The following is an 18,761-nucleotide window of genomic DNA, read 5'->3' on the forward strand; positions in this document are numbered from 1 at the left end:
AGACAAAGTCTTTTCCCTGGGGCCGGGGAGTCCAGAACTAGAGGGCATAGGTTTAGGGTGAGAGGGGAAAGATATAAAAGAGACCTACGGGGCAACTTTTTCACACAGAGTGTAGTACGTGTATGGAATGAGCTGCCAGAGGATGTGGTGGAGGCTGGTATAATTGCAACATTTAAGAGGCATTTGGATGGATATATGAATAGAAGAGTTTGAAGGGATATGGGTCTGGTGCTGGCAGGTGGGACTAGATTGGGTTGGGATATCTGGTCGACATGGACGGGTTGGACCGAAGGGTCTGTTTCCATGTTGTACATCTCTATGACTCTATAACTGACCACTGCCCTTCCATGATTAAACTGAACTCTTCGACACCTCTGCCTTTATGACCTCTCTTCAAAAAAAACAGAAATAAAATAACCTTTTTAAAGTGACAGCATCATCACAGTTCGACAAAAAACCCATCTCCTTTTTTCTTTTAGCCCTTCCTACAAAATGTTGAATGGCCTTGGATACTCAGATCCAAATTTTTGTTACCCGGTACCACGTCTACGTAATGACAATTCAGTCATAACCTATTTGCTTCAATTTATGCAAACAAATTATCAACCTTTGTACTAATGAGATATGCATTCAGACAGTATCTTTAATTCTGCTTTTTAAAACATTATTCTCTGTTCTGATCCTATTTGAAGCTTATTTTTGCTTTGTATTTTGTTTTGGCTTTCTACTCTTCTACTTTCTTTTGCCATTTATGTTTCCATGGAAAATAACCTCCCTTCTAGGTTCCATCCCTCTGCCATCAAGCTTTACCACTCCTCACTAGGATGTTATCCTTGATCCAGTTAAGATGTAACCCACCCATCTTATCCCGACACCCTAACTTGCTCCAAAACTGATCTCACTGTCTCAAAAATTGAATATCTTCCTTCCTACACTAGTTCACCAACCACATGTTCAATCACTTAGTTCTCCAATTTCTATGAACACGAGCATGCAGGATGGGAAGTAATCCTGAGAATTCAAATTTTAGGAGGTCCTGTTTTTGAATCTGCTTTCAGGGCCTTATTCCCCTTCCTACCCAAGTCATTGGTAATGATATCCACTACAGCTTCTGGTTGTTCACTTCCCCCAGATGAATATCCTGCAACTGCTTCATGACATGTCACACACTGGCACCAGGGAGCCATGTGCATGTCGCCATGCTGCTCCTTCCTCCATTCAGAGTCATTCTGCAAATAGCTTTCCAAGATATTGACCATTCTCACAATGGATGATCCTGTATGCTGAAAACCCTAAATCATTTCAGAGTACAGGCTCTGTATCAATTCATCCAATGATTGCCCTTGACTCTGTAGTGCCTCAGGGATGTTAAAGTTGGAAACTCATTTGTCTCTGACACTCCACGGTGATGGTCTATCTGTGACTCATGAATTTCAACATCTTCACTTAGTGAAGTATGGCTGTATCTGTCCTCTGGGATGGCACAGTGTAGGACTGTGTTGGGACACTCAGCAATTCTTCCACTATTAACCCTGCAGGACACATAGGATGCCAGTGATGAGAACTCAGGGTGTTCAGCAAATACATTAGTACAAACAATTTCCTTGATGACAGCAGTTCAAGAATAGGCTTAGTTGGAGACAAAAAAACTGTCAACGCTGGAATCTAAGGTAGACAAGCAGAAGGCTGAAAGAACACAGCAAGCCAGGCAGCATCAGGAAATGGAGAAGTGAACGTTTGGATGTAACCCTTCTTCAGAACTTGGGGTGGGTGTAAAGGGAGCTGCAGATAAAAGGAGGGGTGAGGGGTGGCAGGGTGGTGAGGTAGAAATAGGTGAACACAAGTAGAGAGTATGACCTACTTGGTCGATGGGAGGAATGAATCCGGTTGGTGGCTGGAAGGAAGGGTTGATCAGAGGAATGGAAGGGAGGGGGAGGGGGAGGGGGAGGAGCGGGGGAGGGGCAGGGAAGGGAGTCGGGTGATGGGAAGGAAGGTTATTTGAAACTGGAGAACTCAATGTTGAGTCTTCCAGACTGTAGGTTAGCCAGGCAAAAGATGAGGTGTTGTTTCTCCAACTTGCGGTCTGATTCACTGTGGCAATGGAGGAGGCCAAGGCTGGTCATGTCAGAAAGGGAGTGGGAAGGCAAATTAAAATGAGCAGTGACAGGATTGTCAGGTTGGCCCTTGTGGGCCTGGCTGAATTCTCGGTGAAACGTGCTGAGTTTACATTTGGTCTCACCGATGTGGATAAGACCATATCAGGAGCACCAGATACAGAAAACTAGGTTGCTTCTCCTCATATGGTATTCTCCACATCGGTGAAACCAAACGTAAACTTAGGGATTGTTTCACTGAGCATCTTAGCGAGGCCTGTAGGGACTGACCTGACCTCCCAATCACCCCCCATTTTAATTTGTCTTCCCATTACCTTTCCAACATCACCATCCTTGGCCTTCTCCAGTGCTGCAGTGAATCAGATTGTAAATTGGAGAAACAGCATCTCAGCTCCCACCTGGCAGCCTACAGCCCAGAAGATTCAACATTGAGTTTTCCAATTTCAAATAATCTCCTTTCCCATCCCCAGACTCCTGTACCAGCCCGTCCCCCAACTTCCATTCCTCTGATCGACCCTTTCTTCCAGCCACCAGCTGGATTCATTCCTCCCATCAACCAACCAGTCATGTTCACCTATCACTACCTCACTACCCCACCTCCCCTTTCCCCGCACTCACCTTTTTCTGTATCTCACCTGAAACCAGCCTCCAGTCCTGAAGAAGGGTTACACCCGAAATGTTGACTTCTCCACCTCCTGATGCTGTCTGGCTTGCTGTGTTTTTCCAGCCTCCTGCTTGTCTATTCAAGAGCAGGCTGCATGGTGGCTTAGTGGTTAACATTGCAGCCTCCAGTTTCCTCCCACAGTTCAAAGATGTACAGGTTAGGTGGATTGCCCATGCTAAATTCCCCATAGTGTCCAGGGTTGTGAGGGTTAGCCATGGGAAATGCAAGTTTACAAGGATAGGGTAGGGGGATGAGTCTGGGTGGGATGCTCTTCATAGAGTTGGTGTGGATCTGGTAGCCAAATGGCCTGTTTCTACACTGTAGGGTTTCTGTGAGCCACTGATCACATTAGGTATGAGTTTTTTTCGTGACCTTCATTTGAAGATAGAATTATCAAGTGACCCTGCTCGTCATGACCCCTCAATTTGAATTTGCCCACAATCTGCCATCTTGACACCTTCATGATCCCCAGTGGTGCCTCTTCTATCAGTGACAGGCTGATTAGGTCTTCCAAGTCACCATTCCATCCAATTCATTTCAAAGCTATTGTGAGTTCTGTTTTCCTGCAGTTTGAAAAAGAATCAAGTAGCCAGATCTCCCTCACCCAATTCAGTATGACATTGATCAGGACTGTTAGACTCCTCAATGATACCCACTGTTCAATTGTGCCTAGCATGTGAGGGTGCCTGGTGTCTCAGTGAATCAATTAAGCACTTGTTCTGTAAATGTAAAGGCAAACAATGGGCACTCAGTTTAAATGACACACGTGCATGCTGCTGCATCCAGAGTTAGAGGTCTGTCACCCAGATGTCACATCCCACTCATCGTTTTTGATTTTATATCTTTTACGCCATTGGATCCAAGTCCTCCAGGTTAACTTGTCAAGAGAGGCATGAGAGAATCTGCCGATGGCTGCTGCTTGCTTTTAGAAAAGCCCTGAGTTGCTATGTCCCATGCCACACTGATCTTATCCCCACTAATTATCATAGAATCCCTAGTGTGAAAGCAGGGCATTCAGCCCATCCAGTCCACACCAATTCTCCAAACAGCAACCAACCCAGATCCACTCTATCCCTGCTTTTCCTGTAGCTAATCCACTTAGCCTGTACATCCCTGGATACTACAGGCAATTTAGCATGGTCAATTCACCTGACCTGCACATCTTTAGCCTCTAGGAGGGAACTGACACAGACACAGGGAGAATGTGCAAACTCCACACCGCCACCCAAGAATGGAATTGAACCTGGGACCCTGGTGCTGTGAGGCAGCAGTAGCTAACCAATGAGCCACCATGCCACCCAATTGAGCATTAAATTTGTTCCCAGATTAGTTAGACATTTTAAATTTCAAAATGATTGCATCATTGACATTAGCACGATGCAAAGTTCTGACGCAGAACATTCTGGGTATCTGATTCCCAATTCAAGATTGAAAATTAGCCAATGTAAAGAGACAAAAATGGACACCACATTCTAGACTGGATCAAGCAAAGTTTTATTTTTAATGACACTATGCTGCTTTTAGTTTTATACTATCGTCTCTTTCTCTCACAATATTCTATTTACTTTACTATATCCTCTTGGCACAATTCCCGGACCTTTAAAACTTCATCCATTATAACATCTGAGTTGCTTAAGGAATATGTATTCAGAATTCACTGTGGTACACACATGCTTGGCATATCACAATATGAAAACATAACTTGTTTATTATTTTAAATTATTAATTCTAATGAATGGTTCTTGAAATACCACATTGTCCTTTATACGATTTTATAAATCATGGCAGGAAAATTTCAATTTCTTAAAATAATCTATCACGTACTTTAAGGTATTTTGAATACTATTACACAAGAGACAAAGACAAATCTATTTTGAAGCATGTTTAACTCCTGGACAGGTCTCTAAAGTATTTCATATGATTTAAATTTTGATGTGTGGATATGCAGGTAAATGTGGTATCCATTTTACACAGCACAATTACATACTTATTATCACCATCGCTGAAGATAGGCAGAGTTGATATTTCTTCCCCTGTTCTTTTGGCTGTGTCCATAAACAATATAATCTCAAACTAATAGACACATTTCAGCTAAAGCTGGTACTCAGATGGGGTATGGCTCAAAGAAGAACGGATTTGTTTTCAAATGACGATGTGGTTCCCGATCCTGGATTTTCTTTGAAAGACTGTTAACATTGGAGATGGGGAAAATTTACTTTCTTTAACTAATACAAGCCGTTTGATTTAGAATGCTGTTGATTATTCCACTATGTTGGGAAGCAACTCAGCCGCAGTGATGGAATTTGGAAACTATAAAAATATGAGCAGAATTTTTAGAGTAGATTGTTGAATATGGATTGACCTGAAGACTCTTCCGTGAAGTGGAATCTGTAAACAAAATGATTTCTTTTGTCAGCGTTGTAGTTGCAGCACATCAATCAAATAGAGAAAAGCTTCAAGGAAGAACTACCTAATTGCAATAATATTGAGTTAACACAGTAAGGCCTACTGAGTGACATCTTCACTTGTTTCATTTATTCTTCGTGGGTTTGATGAGGGATATTAGTCAGGATGTTGAAAGAAATTTGTCCTTCTTTTAGTGGTGTTGTGGGACTTTTTAATATACCCACAGCAGCAAAACGAATATAGAACAGTACCTGCGAAATAAGCACGTCCCATAGGGTTGACAATTCTACTCTATATCAAAACTAATCTTAAAATGTGCCCATTTTACTTAAAGGCATCATACTGTGCATAACATTTTGCTTTAATTTACTGCAAATTGTTCTCTGGCAGTACTCAAGTAGTGTCACCAAGGATTTTAATATTCTTCCAAGTACTATAAAGTGGGACATGTAACAATTTGAAACTGTGTGATGGCAATCAACAGAAGCTGAAATTTCTGACAAAACATAGGTTATGTAGATTGCAAAAGTACATAATCCACTGTCTTTAAAATGTTTTGATAAATGCAACTGCTGTTCATAGAAAATATGATTTAAGAATTAGCTTAATGATGTCATCCAATATCAGTGGTGTAAATTGCTTAGACTTTATGGTCATGGTTTATTAAAGCACCTGACCCCTTTGTTAGATTATAGTCATGTAGCCCCATTTACAAGTATCAATTATCCAGTGTTGCTACTGCTGGACAAAAATATATGTGTTTCTGAAAAGGTTAGTAACTGAAATTGACTGTCTCTCTTTTGATGCGAAGATGGCATTGGCATTTTTCTAAACAATGACAGTTAATAAAAAAACGTAATCTTTCAAACTTAATCTCATTAATTTTAAGTATTTTAATGAGGCAAATGCAAAATGTTTAGTGAACGGAGTAAAGTCATGTTTTGCTTGCATAATCCATCATTGGTATGGTGACTAATTATTGTAATTTGTTGCATGTGCTAAGTCCACATTTTATTATCACTGACGTGATGCTGCAAATCCTATCTTAAGTGCTTAACTGAGGCAGTGTGTTTCAGGTTTGCAGTTGTGAATGCAATGTGTACACACAGCTGTAGAGCCCTAGTAAGAGTGTGAACATTTGGAATTTAACAGTATGGGTCATAGGTTTCATTTTGACATGTGTCAGCTGTCAGGACCTAGTGTCAGTTTCATAACTGAAATTTCATGTCATCTGATTAATGGCTTTAATTAAGAAAAGAACCCAGGCATGTGAGGAGTGCAATGGCTGAGAGTTCTTGTTTTCAGCCTCGGTTTTCTTACTGCAAAGCTCATCCTTCTAAATTTACGCTCAATTTTCTTCTCTTTTAGGCAGAAGAGACCAAGGTGCAGTTAGAAGGGGTGCAAGTTGAACTGAAGACCATGAGAACGAAATATAATCTTGCAATAAATGAGGTATGAACAATAAATTGAAACTTTTTGAAAATCAAAATATATGTAATGTGTAGTCATGTGCTATCATTTATAATCAGTAAGTAAATTTAGCCTTTATTTCTGCCTTAAAGCTGACATAATTGGATATTTGATGAAACAAAGGTTTTTCATGTATTTTGATATCAGTTAAGCTGTGAGCTACTCATTGTCTTGTCCACCTGTCTGGTCTGATATGCCTTTGAGGCAGTCATTGCACTTTGAATCAGTTTTAATGTCTGATAGCGTTCTAATATTTTAAAGGTGCCATTTTGAAATTGTGCAGCACAGTGTTATAATGTGAGCAGGTGTGAACATGTAGTCAAAGAGAGCCACCAACTGGGTGTTATGTGGTATCACAACAATGTTGACTACGTTTTAAATTTCATAGTGTATGCCAGACACAAATCCAAATTTAGCTTTTGAGACTTAACGATGATCACATAGAAATTAGAATAAATGTTTCAGATGTTGTCAATTCACATGTTAATGATTAGGGTGATGAGGGTGGATCTCACTGTGGGAATTAACTGATAAGAACTAGACTTATAGTGAGGAACATGTTAAGTAATTAATTTGCACAACAGCAATTCAGCTGTGATCTTGCCTTTGTTTCTGTTGAATCTACTAAATAGCAATTCGATGACTATAAAGCACGCAATTGGATGTGGTGAGGATTCTGCAGTAATTTAAGTTATTTGTCTTTCTTAAAAGGACAATAGTTCCAGTAAAACGATTGTTTCTGTGAATTTAGTATTCATGTTGCATAAAATCGTCCCCTTCAAGGTTTCAAGCAATATAATGACTATCACATTTACTACCTCTTTCACAAATGGGAAAATATTATACTGTAACCTCTGATCCATTGTCAGCCCATTAAAAAAACAGATATTTTTTCCCTGAGATTTGTTTTTTTTAATTCACTTTGCAATTTTGCAGAGGACTGTTCATTGCTGAATGTCCAAACATTATTTTATTATAAGTATTGTGATTTTAAAAATTGACTAGAGCATGAATATTGATTATATAGGTGATTTTCCTGATACATAGGAGTCCAAGAAGAACAGATTACCTATTATTTCTGAGACAATATTCAATCATTTAAATGAAACTCATCCATATGGAAAATGGTGTGAAAATACAAATTCAAGAACCTGAAGACTGCACACAATGAATTGGAAAAAGGCTCACCTTTCGGATTTCAGTTAAAAGTTCTACCTGCCGTAATTGTTTATTTACATCTGACGGCTTCGCAAATTAAGTGCACTTTTGAGCCAAAGAAGAAAGCTTCCAAAGGAAGTATGTTTTTTTTCCCAAATACCTCTCCCTTTAACAGAAGAAATAATATATTTGTCTTCCATTTACTGGTCTTTGTATTGTGAAAATATCAATTTTCCTGCCAGCAGGAAGATCCTTCAGTAAGGTTTCCCTCTCTCCAAAGTATCTTCCTGTATCAATTATACATCCCGGAGTAGCTCCATTGCAACCAGTAAGCTGAAAAGGGTAAAGGGAGGCTTCAAATCACTTTGAAGCTGTTCAAGCTTGAGAAACCATGCTGCAGGCTGAATAATTTGCATTCCCTGCCTGTAGCATTGTTTGCTGGATTCAGGTAGGTCTGGAAATGGTCCTCTTGCTGGCTGGCTTTTGTGCTCCAAATGTCTGCAATGGAGGTTCTGAATGATATTTTCCATAATTAATGCTATTGAAGTATCATAGCAGGACAGAAAACATAATACATCTATACTTCATAGTTCTATCAAAAATCTTTCATTATTCTTCTGAAAAGTGCTTTTAGATAAGTTGCTTTATAAATCATACTCCTAACTTGTGACTTACAGATTGATTTGTCAGTGAGAAATAGCAGTAACATTTGTCATAACATGGGGTGGGACGGTGGCTCAGTGGTTAACACTGCTGCCTCACAGCACCAGGCACCCGGGTTCAATTCCCACCTTGGGTGACTGTCTGTGTGGAGTTTGCACATTCTCCCCGTGTCTACGTGGGTTTCATCCGGGTGCTCCAGTTTCCTCCCACAATCCAAAAGATGTGCAGAGTAGGTGAACTGGCCATGCTAAATTGCCCACAGTGTTAGGTACGTTAGTCATGGGTAAATATAGGGGAATGGGTCTGGGTGGGTTGCTCTTCGGAGGGTCGGTGTGGATTTGTTTGCCCGAAGGGTCTGTTTCCATACTGTAGGAAATCTAAAAATAACATTTAAAAATCTCTGCTCTGACCCCACAGTTGATGGCTGTACCTCATTAATGCTTGAATTGAATATAGATTAGATTACTTACAGTGTGGAAACAGTCCCTTCGGCCCAACAAGTCCACACTGACCCGCTGAAGCACAACACACCCAGACCCCATTCTCCTACATTTACCCCTTACACCTAACACTACGGGCAATTTAGCTCGGCCAATTCACCTAACCTGCACATTTTTGGACTGTGGGAGGAAACCGGAGGAAACCCACGCAGACATGGGGAGAATATGCAAACTCCACATAGTCAGTCGCCTGAGGCGGGAATTGAACCCAGGTCTCTGGCGCTGTGAGGCAGCAGTGCTAGCCACTGTGCCACCGTGCCACCCACGAATCCATATAGCATGGATTTTGCGATAAACTCAACTAATGCCCATGAGTACCCATTAGAACTAAAATAAAAATATAAAGAGACAAAAAATAGAGATTGCTGGAATAGCTCAGCAGGTCTGGTAGCATCTATGGAGAGAAATCAGAGTTTATGTTTCATTTGAGAGTGTGGTGAAGGAAAAGCACAGCAGGCCAGGCAGCATCCAAGGAGCAGGAGAATTGATGTTTTGGGCAAAAGCCCTTCATCTTTATGCATGGCTTGGTGGCTCAGTGGTTAGCACTGCTGCCTCACAGCAGCAGGGACCCAGGTTTGATTCCCACCTTGGGTAACTGTGCAAACTGCACACAGACATTCTCCCCATGTCTGCATGGGTTTCCTCCGGGTGTTCCAGTTTCCTCCCACAATCCAAAGAAGTGTAGGTCAGGTGAGTTGACTGCACTAAATTGCCCTTACTGTTAGGGTAAATATAGGGTAGGGGAATGGATCTGCGTTGATGTGGACTTGATGGGCCAAAGGACTAGTTTCCATACTGTAGGGAATCTAATCTAATCTCGAAACGTTGATTCTCCTGCTTCTTGGATGCTGCCTGGCCTGCTGTGCTTTTCCAGCACCGCACTATCGACCCTAATCTCCAGCATCAGCAGTCCTCACTTTTTGCCTAGTTTATTAGATTAGATTACTTACAGTGTGGAAACAGGCCCTTCGGCCCAACAAGTCCACACCGACCCTCCAAAGACCAACCCACCCAGACCCATTCCCCTGCATTTATCCCTTCACCTAACACTACGGGCAATTTAGCATGGCCAATTCACCTAACCTGCACATTTTTGGGCTGTGGGTAGGAAACCGGAGCACCCGGAGGAAACCCATGCAGACAGAGGGAGTATGTGCAAACTCCACACAGACAGTTGCCTAAGGCAGGAATTGAACCCGGGTCTCTTGCGCTGTGAGGCAGCAGTGCTAACCCCTGTGCCACTGTGCCGCCCACGGTGGCATGTTTCAGGTCAAGTGACCCTGCATCAGAACTGATGGTAACTAGGAAAATATTGGTTTATATGCAGAACATAGGGTGGGGGTGGGCATAAGGAGTAAACAATAGGTGGGGATAGAATCCAAAAAGAGAGTGAAAAGAAGTTAGATAGATAAAGGAATGGAATACAATCTGGCTAGGAGGGTGAATAGCTGTCAATGGGGACTGTTAGTGGCTTAGAATGGGTTGTGTAATAACAAACCATGTGATAACGAGGCCTACTTATGGGGTTGGGATATGGACACTGGAGTGCTAAAGGTATTGAACTTGATATTGAGTTTGGAAGGCTTCAAGGTCACCAGGCGGAAAATAAATATTGTTCTTCCAGCTTGCACTGAGTTTGGCTGGCCAGATGTTGACCAGGGAACAGGGTGGTATGTGAAGTGGCAGGCAAGTGGAAGTTCCAGGATCTTTTTTGCAAACAGTGCACAAGCATTCTGTGAAGCGGTCACCCAGTCTACGCTTTGTTTCCTCAGTGTAGAGGAGACTATAAAGAGCTGGAAATACTTAACACGTCCAACAGCTTGTCTGTGGAGAGAAATAGTTAACATTTTCAGTTGAGTATGAGTTCTTCAGAATTGAAGATAAGTGATGGCTGAAATGAGGGAGGAAGGACAAAAAGAAAGGCCCAGACTAGTAAAGAGGTTAGATGACAAAGATGGTAAAAACAATGACTGCAAATGCTGGAAACCAGAGTCGAGATTAGAGTGGTGCTGGAAAAGCACAGCAGTTCAGGCAGCATCCGAGGAGCAGTAAAATCGATGTTTCGGGCAAAAGCCCTTCATCAAGAATACAGGCAGAGAGCCTGTATCTCTCCTCTCTTCAAGCTCTCTGCCTGTATTCCTGATGATGGGCTTTTGCCCGAAACATCGATTTTACTGCTCCTCGGATGCTGCCTGAACTGCTGTGCTTTTCCAGCACCACTCTAATCTAGACCCGAGATGACAAAGATGTCATGGAAGAAAATGAAAACGGAGTGAAAGTGATTGTAGTAAAGAAACAAAACATTTGCAGAGTGGTGTGAATGAAAAAGAATAAACAACTTTGTCTAAAAGCATAAAAAGCATAAACATAAGCATAAAAAGATTCAGACCAGCATATCCAAAAAAAATCAAAATAAAGGACAGAGTTCATCATCTGAAACTGTTTTACTCAGTATTCAGTCCAGAAGTCTGTAAAGACCTTAATCAGCAGGTGAGGTACTGTTCCTCAAGATGGCATTGAGCTTCACATGAACACTGCAATAGACTGAAGACAGGAATGTGAAGGTGACAAGGTAGAGAATTAAAATGGCAAGCAACTAGAAGTTCAGGGTTATGCTTATGCACTGAGGGTCTGAGAAAGGGTCACTTGACTTGAAGTATTAACTCTGTTTTCTCTCCACAGAGGCTGCCAGACCTGCTGAGTTTCCCCTTCAGAAGGCTGTTTGGGTAGAGGAGGGAATGCTAAGTTTTATAATTACATAATACTGCACATGGAAGAAATGGTGGAGAATGATCTTTTGAATGTGGTTCATGATGGAGTGGAAAATAAGGACAAAGGGAACGGTGTGGTGATTTAGGAGGGGAGGGGCAGGGGTGAAAGCAGAAATGCAATAACTGGATCGGACACAGTTGAATACCTTGTCACCTAGTTGACAGCAATCCTCAGCTAGGGTAAAAGGAAAATATTGTTGTGGAAGGTAGCATCATTACAACGGATGCAATGAAGATTGAAAAACTCGGATAATGGATTGAAGTCCTTGCAGGAGGCACAGTGTAAGTGTAATTGAAGTAGTAATGGTAGTTGATGAGTTTAACGAATGGAGTATGTTCTTCCTTAGAATTGTGGTTGTCTTCCTGCAAGTTGTGTCTTTAAGTGAAATGACTTTAATCTAATCACATTTTCTCATTAAAATCAATGTAAAAGCTGTAGTTAGGTTCTATAAGATTTTTCTCATCAAAAATAATACATTAAAATATTAGACCCTGTAAACTGAAATACTTTACTGAATTCCTTTAGTTGTACTAATAAACTTTTTAAACCAAAATAAAATTTAAAATATCCAATAAAAGAAACAGCAACTTTCTACTTTAACTCTTGCCTACTCTGACCCTGCTTACTACTGAACCTGCTCACTGACACAGATCTCACTGTTTGACCATCCTGGTCACTGTGGCCACTTCTTCTCATCAACTCTCCACCTGCAGCCTCAATCATTCCCTAACCAAATTCTTGCTCCTGATCCACCAACATGCTGCCCACTGACATAACCTCTCACTAATCCTTCTTGTTGTCAAACCCCACAATCCCGACTCTGCTGCTGACCTCTTTTCCCTTCTCAGCCTTGTGGTGAGTGAGGGAGCTGTGCTTACGCAAGGACCCTGAGGATACAACTACAATGTGGAAATTGATTCCAGCAACTTTAGTTTGGCACATCTGTACCATAAGGATTTATTTGAGCGGGGGGACCTAGAATCAGGGGATGTAGAGTCAGTATGGATAGAGCTGAGAAATTCTAAGGGTAAAAAGACCCTCTTGGGAGTTATCTACAGGCCCCCAAACAGTAGTCTGGATGTCGGATGTAAGTTGAATCAGGAGCTGAAATTGGCCTGTCGCAAAGATGTTACTACAGTTGTTATGTGGGATTTCAACATGCTGGTAGACTGGGAGAATCAGGATGGTATTGGACCTCAAGAAAGGGACTTTGTGGAGTGCCTCCGAGATGGATTCTTAGAACAGCTGGTGCTGGAGCCTACCAGGGAGAAGGCAATTCTGGATCTGGTATTGTGCAATGAACCAGAATTGATCAGCGACCTCGAAGTGAAGGAGCCATTGGGAAGTAGTGACCATAATACAATAAGCTTCAATGTGCAATTTGAGAGGGAGAGGGAGCAATCCGATGTGACAATATTTCTGTTGAATAAAGGGAACTATGGCGCTATGAGGGAGGAGCTGGCCAAAGTTCAATGGTGCAATACCTTAGCAGGGATGACAGTGGAGGAACAATGGCAGATATTTCTGTGTATAATGCAGAAGATGCAGGATCAGTTCTTCCAAAAAGGAAGAAAGATCCTAGGAGGAGGCATGGGTGGCCATGGCTGACGAGGGAAGTTAAGAAACACGGTGGCAGAGACCCGGGTTCATTTCCCACCTGAGGCGACTGACTGTGTAGAGTTTGCATATTCTCCCCGTGTCTGCGTGAGTTTCCTCCGGGTGCTCCGGTTTCCTCCCACAGTCCAAAGATGTGCAGGTCAGGTGATTTGGCCATGCTAAGGGTTGTGCTTCGGCGGGGCGGTGTGGACTTGTTGGGCCGAAGGGCTTATTTCCACACTGTAAGTAATCTAATCTAATCTAATCTAAGTAATCTAATCTAATCTAATCTTATAAAGTTAAAAGAGAAAAAGTATAACATAGCAAAGATAAGTGTGAAAACGGAGGACAGGGAAGCTTTTAAAGAACAACAGAGGATTACTAAGAAGGAAATACGCAGAGAAAAATGAGGTACGAAGGTAAACTGGTCAAAAATATAAAGGAGGATAGTAAAAGCATTTTTGGGTATGTGAAAGGCAAAAAAATGGTTAAGACTAAAATTGGGCCCTTGAAGACAGAAACAGGGGAATATATTACGGGGAACAGGGTACTGAAGGAGGTGGCTCGGGAGATCGTGGATGCGTTGGTGATTATTTTCCAGAGTTCGATAGATTTGGGATCAGTTCCTGCGGATTGGAGGATGGTTAATGTTGTACCACTTTTTAAGAAAGGTGGGCGAGAGAAAGGAGGTAATTATAGACCAGTTAGTCTGACCTCAGTGGTGGGAAAGATGCTGGAGTCTATTATAAAGGATGAAATTACTGCACATCTGGATAGTAGTAACAGGATAGGACAGAGTCAGCATGGATTTATGAGGGGGAAATCATGCTTGACTAATCTTCTTGAATTTTTTGAGGATGTAACTCTGAAGATGGACGAGGGGGATCCAGTAGATGTAGTGTACCTGGACTTTCAGAAAGCTTTTGATAAAGTCCCACATAGGAGGTTAGTGAGCAACATTAGGGCGCATGGTATTGGGGGCAAAGTACTAACTTGGATTGAAAGTTGGTTGGCTGACAGGAAACAAAGAGTAGTGATAAACAGCTCCATTTCGGAATGGCAGGCAGTGACCAGTGGGGTACCACAGGAATCAGTGCTGGGACCACAGCTTTTTACAATAAATATTAATGATATAGAAGATGGTATTAGTAATAACATTAGCAAATTTGCTGATGATACTAAGCTGGGTGGCAGGGTGAAATGTGAGGAGGATGTTAGGAGATTATAGGGTAGACCATTTAGGACAGAGATGAGGAGAAATTTCTTCACCCAGAGAGTGGTGGCTGTGTGGAATGCTCTGCCCCAGAGGACAGTGGAGGCCCAGTCTCTGGATTCATTTAAGGAAGAGTTGGATAGAGCTCTCAAGGATAGTGGAATCAAGGGTTATGGAGATAAGGCAGGAACAGGTTACTGATTAAGGATGATCAGCCATGATCATATTGAATGGTGGTGCAGGCTTGAAGGGCAGAATGACCTACTCCTGCACCTATTGTCTATTGTCTATTGAAGTGAGACAAGTTCAAGAAGTAACTATTCAATGAGACAGCAAGTTTAGTCAGGAGGACAAGGGTGGTGCTGCACAGGGATTGATTAAGGGTTCTATCAGGAAGTATTCAGAAAGCCCTCAAACCGTTCTGGTGGAAGATAGAAATGTAGAATGGTTTGAAGTTAATGGTGAAGAGAGTTTGGGTGGGACTAGGAAACTAGAAATTGTCAAAATGATGGGCCGTGCAGAAACCAAACCAAATTAGAGTTGGTGGGCTCAATGAGAAGGTGCTCATCAGAAGAGTGGGATGCTTTTGTTTCTGAATCTGGAACTTGTCACACATGCGAGACCTTTGCATGTAATCTAGTCTAAGAACTCAGAGTAGTATTGAGAAAGTACATTGCCAGAAATGCTATCATTTGGACAAGGGCCAAGGTTTCAAACCAAGGTTTGAGAAGCCTGATCTGGCACATTATGCTTGCTGGTAATCCCAGCAGTTCACCAGAGAGATGCTGACAATGTAGAGTAAAAACAAAATCAGATTGTCTTTTCTTGTTGGACCAGTGCTTTGCAACACTTAGGACTGCCATATAGCTTTATATTCAATTTAATTTCAGTATTCACAAATCTCTTAGCTGCTGAAAGTCTGAGCCCAATGGTCACCCATGCATCCATTGTTTGATGTAAATGCTGGGAAATACAGTGTATACATAAATTATATTCATCTGACTATTTCGAGACAGTTTTGCTTGGTCATTGATGAAGAGGTGGTAAGCATGCAATTTTCTGCTGCTGTTTGTTTCAGAAAGGCTAATATCAGTGAGCCTGTGAAATATCTAGCTTTGAATTCTGAGTCACAGGAAGTCTTTTTTATGAGAACTTATTAAGTTTAACAATTTTGCTCAATGATTATTAATAATGATTTATTTTACTCTAATTCTAACAGTCATACAGGTAAATAAGCAGTTTACTTCTAAATATGCTATTCTGTGCTACCAGGCAAATTTTGCCTGCCGAGAAATGCTGACCTATTATATAATTTAAACAGATTGCCGTGAAAAATCTGGTTTATACTGATAGTGATAACAGATCAGAGACAACAATAATGTAGGAGACATGATAATTAAAGCTAAATAAATGCTTCTTTTTTCATTAGCAGTCCTTTTGTTGAGGTTTAAAATGCTGCTTTTTGATAAAACAATAGTAGTGTTAATGCAAGTCATGAATCACTTATATCAGCACTTTGATGAGGTTCCTTACATTGATTTGCTCAATTTTTCATGTTTCATTCAACAGTCCAATAGAATAATAAATGGAAATGCTGCAAATGTTGGAAATCAGATAGGATATTCCAACAAATTAAAATGAAAATAACATATAATTTACTTTCTTTTAAAAATAAAGGTCAGGCATTATTTTTCAACGATGAGCTCAAAGGGGTTCAAGAAAATGTCAGAGACAATGGGTGAAATCTTATAATAGTCTGAGTGATGTGGGCTACAGTGAGGTATGTGGCTAAACAAAATGAGAAGTCTGGCAATGCTTTGCTCAACGTTGAGAGCACCTTGTTGATCTTTTATGCTTTTACTGAATGGCATGCTGAGTTTTTTTCTTGCTAGGCAATGGTGAGTTGCCAATAAGGAGGGCTATTGCTTGCTAGATGCCTAATTAATGGCACAGTTTGTCTCATACACCTAATCCATTGATGCCATTTCCACAGATATAGTCATTTGACATGTACCAGCTTTAAGACCTCCTATGACACATCTCCAAAAAATATTTAACGGATGCTTATGCACTTCCTCCTATAACTCATACTGCATTAGCAACTATCATTGTAAAAGCACACTCTAGGAAAAGCATCCAGCTCATGATCTGGACCACACTGCATCTCTGGAGCTCTTCACTCACTGTTGTAGCACTCATTCATTCCGAACATATCCAGGCCTCAGCATCTCTGCCAAGCATTGCCTTGCTTTTGATTACCTTGCTCTGATGCACTTTACCCCTCAGCCAGACCAACCAGCTCTTCTGTCTTGCTTGCTGTTCAGTGCAGACATAAAAACAGGAAGTTTATCATAATGGTCAGCAGGCCTCAGTCAAGGCAAAGCCAGCCTCCAATACTAATCCAGGGAGTTAGACACAATCTGTCAGCCACTTGAATTAGTCAGAGTAAAGATGCTCTCCACATAAAGTGAGGAGCAAAATTTCAGCAAGTCCACCACTTGTCTTGACTCTTTCTGCCCTATTTTGGGTTACTTTCTAAGCTGGATTGAAAGAGAGGCAGGTATTAAGGAGGGTGAAAGTAGCGTCAAGCATGCAAGTAACACACCTCATTCAGGTGCTGCTTTTAAGTTGGTTAATACCTCATTGTTGAGCAGCTTGGCTTGAAAGAAAATGTTGCAATTGGATCACAATTCTCACCATCAGATTTGGAGGATCTTGCAAAGGCAATGGTTTTTTGGTACATGTTTTAATTTATCCAAGTTTGAGGCATATGGGAACCCAGTAAACAATTACCTTTGTCTTAGATTTGAGATCTAGTCCTCAAATGCATTTTTCTTCGGTCAACTGAAGGCTAAGCCAGCACATTAGAGACAATGATAAATTTCATTTTCTCGGTCAGCCATCATCAAGAGACAGTCTCAAAATGGTCTACAGTTCCTAGGCTCCCACTGTTGATCGTAATTGATGGGTGGAGGTGTTTTACTGTGGAAGAGGATTTCAGTTTTCAAAGTGCTTAGTGAGAAGTCCATTTTCTCAAATGAGTTGACAATGTCATGGAACTCAGTTTCTGGGCTCACTTGCACATAAATATCAACTGCGTACTGAAGCTTTGTGACTGAAATTGGAGTGGTTTTAGATTGAAGGCAGATACATTGAACTATTTCCTTTCTGTTCTGTCAATTATTTTCACTTTTGTACATAGAGTACTTCATTGAAGAAAATTATTCGAGGCAAGGAAAATGCAAAATAGGGTTGGTGCAATTGGCACAGCCTTATTTGGTCCAAATTCTAACTAAGATGAGATTTATGGTGGTTTGTTGGTAATGATTATAGCTTTAGTATCATTGTGGTGTAGGTGTAGGCAGTAGATACAGTCATGCAGCATGGAAACAGTCCAACTAGTCCATGCAGACCAGGTTTCTTAAACTAAACTAGTCCCATTTACCTGTGTTTAGCCTAAATCCTTATAAACCTTTCCTATTCATGTACCTGTCCAAATGTCTTTTGAATGTTGTAATTGTACTCACTTCTACCACTTCCTCATAGTTTATTCTATGTACATGCATTGTGAAAAAGTTGCCCCTCATGCCCCTTTCAAATCTTTCTCCTCACCTTAAACCTATGTCCTTTTGTCTTGAACTCCAAATTTCTGAGGGCAGCCAAGTTTGAAAAGGATTCTCTGGAGGTTTTCAAGGTTGACAGAGTCAAAGGCATTTGTGAGGTCAAAAAAGGTGATGTGGAGAAATTGATGCCTTTCCTTACGCTTGAATTTTCCACACATGCCACTTGATAAGCAAAAAACAGCAGTGCGACTCTAGAAGGAGTTCTTCGATGGCTGGGTGAGGCTTGTTACTGCAGTTTGACCTGCCTTTCTTCTTGAATAAAGTTATGAACACTGTGCCTTGAGTTCCTCTGGATCTTCCCACAAGAGGAACAATGCAGTTAGGCCAGTATATATGTCCACTGTATATCTCTGTGTTTAGAGTCATAGAGTCATAGAGATGTACAGCATGGAAACAGACCCTTCGGTCCAACCTGTCCATGCCAACCAGATATCCCAACCCAATCTAGTCCCACCTGCCAGCACCCGGCCCATATCCCTCCAAACCCTTCCTATTCATATACCCATCCAAATGCCTCTTAAATGTTGCAATTGTACCAGCCTCCACCACATCCTCTGGCAGCTCATTCCATACACGTACCAC

The 18,761-nt window shown here is 41.3% G+C and overlaps 1 protein-coding gene across 5 annotated transcripts in view; it reads left to right on the forward strand.

Annotated features, from left to right (window-relative positions):
• Positions 1–18,761, forward strand: part of LOC122558290 (polyamine-modulated factor 1-binding protein 1) — a 488,574-nt gene that overhangs the window by 93,850 nt on the left and 375,963 nt on the right. Inside the window, exons 1-2 of one of the 5 annotated variants that reach the window (XM_043706694.1) lie at positions 6,267–6,306; positions 6,553–6,636. In XM_043706694.1, coding sequence (XP_043562629.1) covers positions 6,280–6,306; positions 6,553–6,636 — 111 coding nt within the window. In that variant the 5' untranslated portion in view covers positions 6,267–6,279. Of the gene's footprint in view, positions 1–6,266; positions 6,336–6,552; positions 6,637–7,905; positions 7,951–18,761 lie in introns of those variants that run through there. The other 4 variants (XM_043706696.1, XM_043706693.1, XM_043706695.1 and 1 more) reach the window with 4 other exon arrangements.

The sequence above is a fragment of the Chiloscyllium plagiosum genome, chromosome 17 (genome assembly GCF_004010195.1).
Source record: "Chiloscyllium plagiosum isolate BGI_BamShark_2017 chromosome 17, ASM401019v2, whole genome shotgun sequence".
Lineage (NCBI taxonomy): Eukaryota > Metazoa > Chordata > Chondrichthyes > Orectolobiformes > Hemiscylliidae > Chiloscyllium > Chiloscyllium plagiosum.